At 40.6% G+C, this 14,302-nt stretch overlaps 1 protein-coding gene and 1 long non-coding RNA gene across 2 annotated transcripts in view; one reads left to right on the top strand and one right to left on the bottom strand.

The window, feature by feature from the left end:
• LOC135321489 (uncharacterized) overlaps window positions 1-7,317 on the bottom strand; it is a 39,049-nt gene extending 31,732 nt beyond the window's left edge. Inside the window, exon 1 of the long non-coding RNA XR_010381270.1 lies at window positions 7,118-7,317. This is a non-coding gene — a long non-coding RNA (uncharacterized LOC135321489). The remainder of the gene's footprint in view (window positions 1-7,117) is intronic.
• A 132-nt stretch (window positions 7,318-7,449) lies between these two features.
• MFSD4B (major facilitator superfamily domain containing 4B) lies at window positions 7,450-14,302 on the top strand. The gene is given in 5 exon segments (XM_010991998.3): window positions 7,450-7,761; window positions 9,635-9,803; window positions 10,909-11,025; window positions 12,331-13,541; window positions 13,543-14,302. Coding segments are annotated over 5 exon segments (1,584 nt in total). The 5' UTR covers window positions 7,450-7,710; the 3' UTR covers window positions 13,579-14,302.

The raw sequence follows: 14,302 nt of genomic DNA, 5'->3' as shown, positions 1-14,302 counted from the left end.
CTGGGGGTGGGATGTCAACAAGTAAATTTTGGGGGAAACAATTCAGTCCACAGCAGATTATTTTTACATCTTTATGAAATTATCATCAAAGAAGCTAGGAAACAGTTGAAAACCTAATCAGGGAGATCTAATAAACCATTACTGAGCAATTCTTTAGATTATACAATTAATGTTACCTAACTGTGAAGGAACACAGTAATACAATAAACTATTTGTGTTAATTGACATTACATAAACCAGATATGTTTGGCTTGATGAGCATGCCATTTTGGCATGTTAAGTCCACATCCTTGCCTTAACTCCTCATTCTTGTGGTTTCTCAACCCCCTTATTTTAGCTTATTGTTTCCGCTCCTATTCTTTATCAGGCCCCTCTGCTTAATGATTCAGTATGACCAATTCTCACGGATTCTGACTCCTTCAGCTCCCTTTACTAGACTGTCAATAAGTCTACCCACTGAGACAAGAGATAAGACTCATTTGTCTCAAGCTAATGGACAATTGAGCTGACCCTTGCCCAGATTCCTCATCAAGGGCTGGGCTGGGTGAACACTTTCTACAGTACATAATTTCTCTCTTTGAAGAGGCCTGAAAGCTAGCTCTAAGTTCTCGGGGCCATATTTTTCACATCATTTTGTAGGGTAGTTTAGATAGAAATGAGCATTGGGCAGGGGAAGAGGAAGGAGAAAGGAACAATCCAGAACACAAGGAACCTGAGCTGTCAATCAACCAGAGCGCAGGGAACCTGAGTTGTCAATCAATCAATCAATCATGAAACCAGGGTCTAAAAACAGGAAATACGAGGAAATGGAGCCATTTTTCCTCTCTTGGATTAGCCCGTTTCCAATTCTCGGGAGGGTACTATCTTTCACTAATTTTTTTTTTTTTTTACTTCACTAATAAAAATCTTGCTTATGTCACGCTTTCTGTCTCTCGTCAAAAATTCTTTTTTTCGGGTGATTAAGAACTGAGGTAATTCTTATTTCCCTTTTCCCGGTAACAATTTGAGACTTCATTATATCAGGGTTAGTACCAAGTAAGCACACTCAAAAATCTCCATTAGTCCCTTACTCTTGGTCACTCAAAATAAAGCTACAATTGAAGTAAAAATGATTTATGTTGAATACAAGTCCCCTAATTCTCCCCATCTTCCAACCAGATTGTTATGTCCTCTTATACAGAAATTCTGGCACTGCCATGGAACATGTACATACAGAAGAAAACAGACAAAAAAGAAAGGTCATGGGAATTGTTGCCTCTATACCCACCCTTCTATTCTCACCAAGCCACTGGTACAAGCATAATTATCTCTTTGCTGAACTATGTGATAAAACTACTTAAGTCATTTCCCATTCTCAAGTTTCTTCCTGCTCCCATTCAACTGGCCAGTACTGCCTGTTCATGTTCTCAATCCTCTGCTTTCATCATGATACTCTTACCACTCAAAAACCTGCAATACCTGTAACGGCTTCCTGAATTCAAAAGATGAAGTTCTCAGTTTTGACTTGTTTGGAAAGTGAAGGTGAGGAAAGTTACATAATTATTCAAGAACATGTGTGTGATTCTACAAATCCAGTGCATTCTCCACAGGAGATTACAGTTGATCACATGCATTCTTGAATTTTGTTTACTTGGCCTCTAAAACCAAACTCCTGATTTTCCTCTTATCTTAGTCCCCTTTGCAAGATATTCCTCAACTTTCCCATCTTGACATGTGGGATGCCCTCAGGGTTTAGTCCTTGGCCCTCTTCTTTCTATACTCACAATTTAGGTGATCTCCCCCAGTTACACAGTATTAAATACTATCTATGCATTGATAACTCTCCCAGTTTATATCCACTGTTCTGATCCTTCCACTGAAATGAAAATCCAGTTATCTACTTGATGCCTTCATTTAATTATCTAATAAGTATCATACTATTAACACATTCAACCTGAATTCTTAATTTTCTTCCACTTCCTAGGAGAAGTGACGCTCCTCCCAAAATCTTTTCCACCTGAATAAATAGGACCACTATTTACCAGTTGCTAAGGTGACAAAGAGTCTCCCTCCAAACTTTGACAAAACTTTAGTCAAGATATTCTGAATCCTCATCCCAAGAAGGTGTCAACTTTTGGACTACCATGTGCATCTCTGTATCACCCAATTTTAGGAAGAATCCTGCTAAATTGGTTTAGCTAGACTCCCCTCTTAACCTTATATTTCATCTTAAAAATTTTCTATTCACTGACTACTCCCCACCCCAACTGGGCTCCTTGGCTATAAATCCCTGCTTTTCCTTGTTGTATTCAGAATTGAGCCCAGTTCTATATGGAGGTCACTTTTCCTCTATTATAACAGTTCCTGAGTAAACTCTGTTTTTCTAGCCTTAACTACTGTTCAGCTCTGGTTTTCTCTGACATAGGTCAAAATCCTTGAAGTCATTTTTTTTTTTAACATTTTTTATTGATTTATAATCATTTTACAATGTTGTGTCAAATTCCAGTGTTCAGCACAATTTTTCAGTCATTCATGGACATATACACACTCATTGTCACATTTTTTTCTCTGTGAATTATCATAACATTTTGTGTATATTTCCCTGTGCTATACAGTGTAATCTTATTTATCTATTCTACAATTTTGAAATCCCAGTCTATCCCTTCCCACCCGAAGTCATTTTTTAAATATTGTTTCTCTCATACACCCAGTTCATTAGCAAATACTATTGTTTTAATCTTCAATATATTTCCCAAATCTGACCTAATCAAATCACCTCCTAATTAGATCTCTGTTCTCTCGACTCTCCATCCTGTCCCTCTCTGGTGTGTTCTTCTAACAGAGCCAGAAAGTCCTTAACACAGCTGTACACAGTTAGACACCTTCCTTGATCTCTGTCCTCATTTTCTACCAACCTTCCCTTCATTTATGCTGCTCTGGCCTTTATTATTTCTTCCCCACACCGGCTCTCTTGCCATCGGATCACAGCACCTGCTGATCTCTCTGGAATGCTCTCCCTGCCTGGCGGTTCCCCCTCTTCAACTAGGGTTCTGTACAAATGTCACTCTAACACTACCTTAACATAAAATAACCCCTGCTGTCATTCTTCTCTTTTTCTGCTTTATTTTTCTTTAGAGTATTTATCACAATTTGACATACTATTACAAATGTATTTGTTCACTGTCTAGCTTGTCCATGAGGGCAGGAATTTTTGTCTGTTTTTTCACTGTTAGAACAATGCCTGGCACATGCTCAGTATTTAACAGCTATTTAATGACTAAATAAGTGAACAGGCGAGCTTCTAAGTAGTTTGCTTAGAAATTTAAAAAGAAACACTGTGACTGGGATTTCCCCAAAGGTTCTGGACTTTTTCCAAGCAGGTAGTATCAAGTGAGGTATTAGATGGCAGTGTCAAACAAGAACGCTGAAAGCCACCTGTACTTTGCAGCTCTCCTTTGTTTCGGGGCAGAGCAGTGCACAGCTCGGGAGAAGCGGGCTCTTCCATGCACAGATGGAGATCAGACTCCTACACGGTACCTAAGCTGAGAGTGGCTCCCTTTTTACCGCAGGTGTGCCTAGTTGCTCCTGAAGCACCTACTATTGTAAGAAATGTCGGTCTTTTTTTCTGAGGAGCCTATAGTATCCATGCTCTCAATTTGGTCGCTTTGTCTTTATTCTCTTGATAAACTGATTTTGGTTAATAATTGTACAGTACAGCAAAGATTTTATCTGATCAATACAGCAAAGGAGACCACTATGATGGTAAATTCAGAGTCCTGTAGCCCTAAATGTTACAATGAATCCAATTAAAGGAAATTGTAAGTTTGTATTTTTTAAAAGGAAATTTAAAAATCAGTAGGTTTTTATTTTTAATAAGGTAAAAACGTTAGTTCCATGAGACACCAATGTTAGATCCTTTCAATATTATTTCTAACTTTCCAAAATACATATCTTACTGAAATTAAATCTTTGTGAGAGTTGGTTTTAATAGATGGGGCTTTTAGTGATAAGGTTAAAGAATGATTGTTTACTTTCCTGATAGGATAGCTTATGATGACACCTAGTTTTTTTATGATACACTTTAAGCACAAATGAGACATTATTTGATAAATAAAAAGGATGGTGCCTCCAGAGAATGAAGATTAAATAGGTCCTAACAGTGATGTACAGTCCCCAAGTATAATGCATCTAACACTTCACTCTCATCCAAAGCACAGACTTTGACAATTTAACTGACATTGAAAATTCGTCCACAGAAGGTGATATGAAAGTAAGGTGACATGAAACTTGCAGCCTGAACTTAACCAAGCTGACTGCCTGCTTAAACAAATATTCTCCAGAGAAGGATTTTAACAGGACTCTGAGTCTGCACTGTGTAACTGTCATAATGTCCAGGATACAACAGAAAATTATCTGTCATGCAAGAACCAGGAAAAAGGTGACCAAATCCCAAGAGAACAGACAAGCAATAGACACTAACCTTGAGACAACACAGATGTTGGAATTTTCAGACAAAGACTTTAAAGCAGCTATTATATGCTCCAGAAAGTAAAGAAAAACATAAAGACAGCCATCTTCAGCAGAGAAAAAGAAACTATGAAAAAGAACCAAGTAGAAATTTTGAACTGAAAGGCACAGTGTCTGAAATAAGCAAATTCACTGGATGGGTGCAAGAGCAGAATGGAGATGAGGAAAGAAAGAGGCAGTGCACCTGAAGATAGGTAACTCAAGAGAAATTATCCAAACTGAAGAGCAGAGGGAGGAAAAAAAAAGTTGGGGAAAAACAAACAGAACATATGAGCATCAAGGACCTTTGCAACAATATCAAAAGGTCTAATGGACAAATCATTAGAGTCCCAGGAGAGGAGAAAGAGATTGAGATCTTTAAGTGCTGAGAGAAAAGAACTGTCAACCCACATGCCTATATCCTGTGAAAATGTTTTCAGGAATGAAGGTAAAATAAAGACATTCTCAGATGAAGGAAAACTTAGAAAGCTATTATCAGCAGACCTGCCCTAAAAGAAATGCTGAAAGAAGTTCTTTAGGATGAAGGAGAAGGGTACCAGAGGGAAACCTGGCTGTTCAGGAATGAAGGAAGAACAACAGAAAAATATAACTATCTAGGTTAACATGAGAAACTTTTTTTCTCTTAAGTTCCTTAAAATATGTACGATTATTGAAAAGATAGGCAGGAATAAGGCAAGTGCTATTAGTTAGGGGAGATGATGCTACCGTAACAAAAAAATCAGTGATTTAAAAGCCAAAGAGATTTTCTCTCCTGTAACATAGAGGAGGATTCCAAGTTGACAGGAGGGGTAGCTTTGCTCCTTACATCATTCGGGGATCCAGGCGCCTTTCATTTTATGGGTCTATAGTGCCCTAAGGCTTTATCGTCATCTCTGTAGTTGAAACTCTGTCACAGCCATGTGCAGGTTCCAGTTGAGGAAGGAAGAAGATGGCATGGAGGAAGAACACACATCCAGGGTCAAAAGGCTTCTGGCCTTTCTGCTCATATTCTGTTGGCATCCCTAACTGCAGATTCTGCTGGGAGATGTAGTGGAGCTGGGCAGCCATGCGCTGGGTTATAATTTAACTACTTAAGAAGGTCAAGTGGATTTTGATGAATAGCTAGCAGCCTCTGCCACAGCAGGTGAAAGAGAAGGGAGGCATTTTAGACAGAAGGAACAGTATGATCAAAGGTAAGAAAGTGAGAAACAACATGAGGTGAGCAAAGACCTAACAGCAATTTTGATGTTGTTGGGATGCAAATAAAAAGACGGAGACAAAACAAGGTGAAACTAGAGAGATGGGCAGGGGCAGATAAAGTTGGATTTTATTTTTAAGGAGGAGTTGAAGGGTTTTATGTACTAGATTTTCATTTCAGTTAGGGGTGAAAGATGGATTTGGAGAATAGAAGACGAGATAGAGAAAAGCAATTAGGAAGTTGGGGCAACAGTCTTGGTGAGATGGTAAAGTTTTAAAAGTAGTTTGTGATGATACGTACGGAGTAGAAGCCTGATTTTAGAAATATCTATAGAAGTAAAATAGGCAGGTCTTGGTGATAAACTGAAGGGAGAGAAAGAAGGAAGCATCTTGGTAGCATCTCAGATTCCTTACGTAGACGACTGGGTGGATGGTAGTACCAGTATGGAATGCCACAGAGTAGGTACAGATTTATTGAGGAAAAAGATGAGTTCCGTTTTAGGTGATAAAGATGAAATATTGTGAAGTTTGATACTCCTACAAAATATTTTTTATTTTATTAAACCTCAGTATGCCAGTAATAGTATGTTACTCAAGTCAAAACTCTTTAGTATGGCATACTTAACAATTTGAACCTAACCTACCTCTCCCATATCATCTTCTATTCTCTTTAAAATATGTATTTTTAAAGAGTTGAAACTTTTGTTTCAACCACATTAAACTTTTCTCAGAGACATTCCCTGACTCTGAAAAACTAAAACAGGTTCTCTTAAATCATAGCATCTGGGTTGCAAGGGAAATGATGCGACTCAGGTGTGCATAATCTGGGAGCCTAAGTGGATGAGCGGGAGAGTAATCAGGTGGAAAAGAACATTTCAGATGGATGATAAAGAAAAATATTTACACATTTTGAGGCTGTGGGCTGTGTGGTCGAAGAGCAAAAGAAAAAAAAAAGTTGGGAGTAGGATACAGAAGATAAGGCCTTTCTTTCTCCCCTGGCATAACCTTATTCGGGGACTGCAAATGCCCTGTTCCACTTCCTTACAACAATGCAATTATTTGTAGGGATTGGGTTGAGAGCGTGCTTGAAACCGCAGCTTTGGTTCAAGATGTCTTCCTTTAATTACTGTTACACTGTTTACATACAACCACTGATTCGCTGACTGACCAAGGGCAAGCTGCTACTTTCTGTGACTCAATCCTCCCATCTATAAAACGAGGATAACATGGAATTTAAACTGTTCAGGAGGATCAACTTAGATAATACACTTACATACGTGGTTCAGCAAATATTATGGAGTAACAGATGAACGACAGATCAAGAGACGACAGAGCTCACAGGAACTAGGGCAGGAGTTTTAGAAAGTTGTATAAGGGACAGACCTTGAAGTTCCTATGCCCCCCAGGAGACCCGGGAGCGGACGCGAAGCCATACCTTGCATTTCTTGACCCCTACTTCCTCGTGACGGTTTGGCTGCATCTTAACTACTGATTCGTCGGGTCCCATGCTGCAGCTTCAGCGAACTCCGCCACAAGGCGCCCGCCCGCAGGGCTCCGCGGGTTCAGCTTCGCGTGATGCTGAAGTCCGAGCGCGACGTCGGGTCGCCTGAGCAACGCTACTAACTTCCGGTTTGAGGCGAGGCCGCGGTTGGCGAGAGACCACATTTCCGTTACGTGAGCCGCGCAGGCGCCCTGCCTGTGGGAGGGCGCGCGCCCGCGGCCTGCTACACCCGGCGCGTTCCAGCGCTTCCCCTCCTGACTAGGGCCGCCTCCTGGGAGGAGGCGCCAGCGGGGACAGCCGGGTCTGGAGGCGCCGGCTCGGGGCAAGGCTCCGAGTTTCCGAGGCTCCGCTGAGAAGCCGGGCAGCAGCAAGACCGCTGCTCGCGAGCCGACAAGCTGCAGCTGGAACTGGAACCCCGTGGGGCCGAGGCCCCGGCTGCCGGGCAGCGGCTCCTTCAGGCCGAGGCCCCAGCGGAGAATGAGCCGCAGGCAGTGGCGAGCTCCCGCTGGAGCGGCCGGGCCGGGAGCATGCTGCGCTGGTTCATCACTGTACTCCTGTGTGCCTCCTTCCTGGGGCTGGTGAGAGAGCCGGGTCTGAAATCCTCCCATGCGGGAGCGTGAGCAGGCGTCCTGCAGGGAACGCTGCTTTCTGCACTCAGTCTCGTCTCCGCTACTTGCAGACTCTGTGACCTTGGACGCTTGAATCTGCCCGAGCCTCAATTTTGTAATCTGAAAAATGGGCACAGTTGTAATCTTAGAGAGTTATTGTCCAGTGTGAACTCGTTTTTCCTTAAATATTTTTCCGGCTCCAGCAAACCTGCCTACCTCTCCTCTGTGGGGTTGAGGGATGCAAAAGGGTTTTGCCAGGTCTATAGCCGCTGCCCCACCCCTCCCCTTCCCACCAACCCCCCCAAATTATTGCACAAATCTGTTTTTCTGGTATTTCTTCTTCTTTGATCAGATTCACCCCTTATTTTTAACAGGTGGGGAAATAGACCCAAAAAAGGAAAGTGACTTTTCCGAATCATACAGCTGGTTAAATGGGCCAGGAATATCTCTTATTCTGCCTACAGCCTTAAGTGAAACAAATTTTCAGGTCCTTCAGTGTTTTTCTTAGAGCAAACTCTAAGGCTGGAAGCGCCTTTTGGCAACCCCCCGCCCCGCCGCGATTACCTTACTCCAGAACCCACCCCCCACCCCGTCACTTGTCTTAAATATTGAGATACTGGGTTGGTGGGAGAGTGAGTCCTCTGAGCAGAGTCACCTCTGGTCACTTAGTGTCTTTCTCTGAGCCACACTTGATTCTTAAGAGTATTTAGATTTAAAGAAAAGTCATTGCAGACGCTTGGTAAGGCCTCACTGTGCCAGGTCTGTTGTCAAGTGCTTTGCAGGCAGGAATTAATTTGGTTAGAACTGGGCCTCAGCCTTCCCTCCTGTAGCAGGCTTTTACTCTGCGCCTCTGCCCAGGCCTGCCCTTAGCTGGGGACTGCTCAGGCTTGGGGAGGGGAGGGGCTACATTCAAGCGTTTAGAGCAAAGCAGTGCAGTTAGAATCACTTATTTTTGAAATGTAGACCGATTGGAAACATTTTTTTAAGTGTCAAACGAATTTCCTATGAAAGCCAACTGTAACCCCTAATTCCTGCTTATATTACTTCACCCTTGTATAAAATTTTATTTTTAAACTCATTGCATATATGTGTATGTAATACTCTCTTAGAGAGGCCTTGCAGACTGCTCCTGAGGCTTGGGTTTTCTTTGAAGAAAAATGTAGATTTAGAAATGTTCAAATTGTTTATCTCTTGCATGTTGTATATGTGTAATTCAGAGGAAAGACCCCATCCAGGAATACTGCTGTTTTAACAACATCAAAAAATGGGAATAATATTTTGATGGCTTGATAACAAATTTTGTTTTGTTTTTTGGGGGGGTGGGTAATCTGGTTTATTTATTGTTTAATGGTAGTACTGGGGATTGAACCCAGGACCTCTTGCATGCTCAGCATACACTCTACCACTGAGCTATACCCTCCCCCTGATAACTTAAATTTTTAATGTCAAAATTCTTGTGATATTTGTACATGCAGTATACTATACAAAACTATTTCAAAAAATTTTTAATGTTACATTTTACTGTTCATAGAAAGTACTATAGTCTTTCATGGTATTGTTAAAAAAGGAAATAGAATTGCAGCAAAAAGCCAAAAGAATTAAATTTAAAAAAACAGAGTTGTCAAAACTAGAAAAACAATAGAATTTGGCACACCTGAAATAGGAGTCTGTAGCTCTCGAGTACTAGTATTGTCATCATGAATGTATCCTGACTGTGGAACTTAATCTCCTACATTACATTGAAATCCCCTCCTCCATTTTTAATACTGAAAAAAAAACTACTACATAGATAGATATTATTTTAGTAATTGTAAGTAAAAAGTTCTGTCTTTTTAAATTTTAGGGAATGAGTGTCGCTATTCTGGGACCCACGTTTCAAGATTTGGCAACAAATGTGAACCGCAACATCAGCAGTCTTTCTCTGATTTTTGTGGGCCGTGCCTTTGGATATTTGGGTGGCTCTGTGATTGGTGGAGTTCTTTTCGACACTATGAATCATTTTCTACTTTTGGGTAAGTAAACATCAATTTTAACTTCTTTGTGACTTTCAAGGAATTTACAGTTTGTTTTTAAATATGAAATATACTAACGGGCAGAATGGTTGACAACTTAAAGGTGTACTATTTAGGCATCCTCAGAGGAAATCAGGTTTCCCTGGTGTCGGCTTTCATCTTGTCAGTTACTGGGAATCCATGCTAGACTGCTCTGGAAATTTGGATTGGTCCTAGCGTGCGTTAGCAATCCTTAGCCTTCACAATCTGCACTGTACTTTAGGCACCACTGCTGGATCACATACTGGATGTCCAAAGAGCTCTGCTTGTCAGGGTTTAGGGCAGATCTCCTAGGGCCATCACAGATCAGAATGAACTCTTTAAATTTGCCCAGACAAGACCTAGGACTGAGAATGAAGGTGGGAGGACATGGTGGGTGAAATGATGAAGGCTAAATTTTTGTCCCTCCTGCCCCATGTTAATGATGACCCCAGATCTCTCTACCTCACCCTTGAAATACACTGCAAAGCTTTTAGCTTACTCTTTTTTGAATAAATGTTTAAGGGAAATCTGGATTAATGTGATAAAATGGCTTTGGAAGTAAGGAAAATAATTTACTATTGTTGATGAATGAGTAAACAATCCCTCTGATTTCCAAAGTGGGTTGAAAGAATATATTTCTTACAGTTCCCTCCCTGTTCCCCAAACTAATTTATTTAATACATTTCTACTACAAACTACTGTAGTAATTGCATTTAATTTTTGTCTTTTTTATTTTTTACCTCATATCTAATAATCTCTTTAGGTTCTTAAATATGAAACATTTAAATAAATTTTGAGCTGTCTGTTTTGCTATAAAATTTTGCCTCGTGGTATAATTTATAGTTTGATTATTAGCAGTACTAGGAATGTATTTATATTAGAATAACTTATATTTTTTAGTCCATAAAGATGATTAAAAGCTTTTAAATTAACTATTAGTAGAAGCTGAACCTCTCATCTACTCTTTATTACTCAATTTTAATTTGACCTGTCTCACATTTTTGAGTCTTTATGATGTTGACGTGATCTATGACTCTTCCCATGAATGTTGTTTTTTATAGCTGACCTTTACCTTTCTTCTCAGGGATTTCGATGTTTGCAACTACAGTTGGTCTTTATCTTGTTCCATTTTGTAAGACCGCAGTGTTACTGATTGTCATGATGTCCATCTTTGGTGTTTCAATTGGCATTCTGGATACAGGTTAGTGAGCCCTCCATCTCTGGGAGTAGGGACTTTCTACTAGAAAAAAGTATATCAGATGATATTAAATCATCACTTGCAGTGTCCCCTAAAATGACACACTGATCTACTGAGTTGGTCATGAGGTCTCCCAGTCAGAACCACCCTTCTGGCAACTACTCTTCTTGTCAAGTAGGGTGCCGGTTGTGGAGCAGCTAACCACAGGGTGAATTCAGAGAATTTTGGTCTTTGAGAGATTGTTGATTTACAGTATTCAAACAGGGAAGCCACCCCCACCACTACCCCCGACTCCCCACCATGTGGGCAAATGAGTGAGCTTTCGTCTGGGGATAGAATATTATCATTGCAATATGGGAGGAATTGATGGGTTAATAGGTAAAACCAAGTTTGGAACCATTACTTGGCTGAGGAAGCACAGAAGCAGCTATCCAGTTTAAAATGCACTCTGCCTTTTGAACCAAGAGAAACCTGTACTTTGTTATTTTCCTTCTTTTCTTTTTCTCTCAAAGTTCCTGTCCTCCTGCGGGAGATCATCTCTTTGTGTCTTGAAATCTTTTAAAACATACTAAATAACACATGTGACATTTGTTCACCCCTAAAACCAGCTTTGTCCCTCTCTTCCCTGCTCTACTGCTTTTTGATAGATTAGGGAAATATTTTTTACTTTGGACTTAATTTGGTTGTGAAATTACAGGATGGAATTATATAAGAAAACATAAGACTTGATATTTCTTGCCTTTCACCTTGTAGCTATACAGGCAGTGTAACTGCAGATGTTAAAGAGTATCCTTGTTCCTTGTTTCCTGTAATGGGCCCAGCAGAATCCTATACTGTTCAAGTTCCTGAACGTGTGTTTCACATCTGCTGTATACATAAATAATTTTCCTCAAGTGGTTGCCAGTTGCAAGTGTGGAAGGATTTGATAATTTGGCCACTATCTGATGGCAGTATATATTTAAAGTATTTATAAATAAATGTATAAATAGCCTCCGCTCCTAAGCCTGCTGTTAGAACAGCATTATGAAAAAAAAAAAAGCCTTAGGCTAATGTGCCTGGCTCATTAGTAGTGGCTTACTAGCTTGTAGACTTCTATTTGTGAGTGTGTGATGTTACAGTGCTTAGAGTTCTCTGGTGTTGTTGGGATAGAGTTCCTTAATCATAGAATTGCCTTAAGTGCAACACTTGATAACTTAGAATATTATAATCCTTGTGCCATGTAAAATAGACTCATCTTCTAATAGTATTGAACTATTTTCTTTACGAAGTTACTATGATTAAATCATTCTCCCCGTCTTTCATTGGTAGGTGGTAACGTCCTAATCTTGGCTATTTGGGGGGACAAAGGAGCCCCACACATGCAGGCCTTACACTTCAGTTTTGCCTTGGGTGCCTTTTTGGCTCCACTGCTGGCTAAATTGGCACTGGGCATGGCGGTGCCTGCTGAAAACCACACAGAGGCTGACTTTAACCATTCTGCCTTCAACCAGTCACCTGAAGCTGACTCAGAACCTCTACTTGGAATACCTGATGATATGAATTTACTTTGGGCTTATGCTGTTATTGGTGCTTATATTTTTGTGGTTTCTCTCTTTTTATTCATTCTGTTCTTAACAAAAAGCTCCAAGTGGGAAAAAGCAAAAGTGTCTGTTCAGAGGTCTCGAAGAGCTAAATATCACAACACCCTTCTTTGTCTCCTTTTCCTGTTCTTCCTTTTTTATGTTGGAGCGGAGGTAACGTACGGCTCTTACGTTTTCTCATTTGCAACCACCCATGCTGGCATGAAAGAAAGTGAAGCAGCTGGGTTGAACTCCATCTTCTGGGGGACCTTTGCTGCCTGCAGGGGCATGGCAATCTTTTTTGCTACGTGGTTACAACCTGGAACCATGATTGTGTTGAGCAACATTGGCAGCCTGGCTTCATCTTTATTTCTGGTACTTTTCAACAAAAGCACAGTTTGTCTCTGGATAGCAACTTCAGTGTATGGGGCCTCAATGGCAACCACGTTTCCCAGTGGTGTGTCTTGGATTGAGCAGTACACGACCATCCATGGGAAAGCTGCAGCATTTTTTGTAGTCGGTGCTGCTCTGGGAGAAATGGCTATTCCTGCAGTAATTGGAATTCTTCAAGGAAAATACCCAGGTTTGCCTGTAGTTTTGTACACTTCTTTGGGGTCATCAGTAGCCACTGCTATTTTATTCCCTGTGCTGTATAAGTTAGCCACCTCACCTCTTGATCGTCAGCGAAAGGAACACAGGAAAAGCGAGGACCAGAAAGCTTTGCTCTCTGGCTCTGGGCTAAATGACTATGAGGAAGAGAATGAAGAAGAAGATGCAGAAAAATGGAATGAGATGGACTTTGAAGTGATTGAAATGAATGATACAACGAGGAATTCTGTAATAGAGACATCTAGAAATATTTCGATGGAGCCCACAACTGAAGTCTCCAACCAATCCTACTCAAATGTGTTAATGTTTGACTCCTCTCCAGTTAATACTGGCAAGTCCCCTGGGAACCACCTTGCAAGAAACCAGGACAAAAGGGACTAATGCTTAGAGGAGATGGATTATTTACTGACTTCCTTGAGTTATCACCAGTTCTAAAGAAACCAGTCAGAGCAAAGCATAACAGATTTTCAACATGCTTTGGGGATCAAACTTTCTAGGTCCGAGTATACCAAATGCTGAAAAGTTTTGAAACGTTCTGTAATTCCCAGAGTCTTTCATAAAGAATCAGTGGTCTCATACAGCAGGACCTTGTTGTGAGGCTAGTGTTTGGCATGTGATTGATTAGTTAATATTTTTTGGCCTTCCCCCTGCAGAGCATGCAGAGAAGGCGTTTGTTTTTGAGAAGTTGGGTGCCGTCCTGATAGAATGAAGCTGTGTAGTAGTTGAATTGGTTAGCTGAACAAAATATTAGTCATCAGTATTCTACCAGGGAAGTTGAGGAGAGTCATTTCATAAAAGAGCATCTTTGAAAATGGACATAGATTTTTATTAATTGCTTTACTCTGTAGCGTTGGACCAAAGAATGCTAATGACTCATGATTTCTGATTTCTATGAAGAGAACACAGAACAGGACCCTAGAGACCTGACTTTAGGCTTTCACAGATGCTTACTTGTCTTCTGACCCTGTACTCAGTTATTTAACTTATGTAAGCCTCATTTATCTCATCTCCTGATCTGTGATTCTGAATGAAAATAAGATGACTTTCAAACTAGGAATCCATAAGTTTTGAAGTTTGTGCAAGATGTCTTCTAGAAATTAATATAAGTGCCA

The sequence above is a fragment of the Camelus dromedarius genome, chromosome 6 (genome assembly GCF_036321535.1).
Source record: "Camelus dromedarius isolate mCamDro1 chromosome 6, mCamDro1.pat, whole genome shotgun sequence".
NCBI lineage: Eukaryota > Metazoa > Chordata > Mammalia > Artiodactyla > Camelidae > Camelus > Camelus dromedarius.
This window is presented reverse-complemented; position numbering and strand designations above follow the sequence as displayed.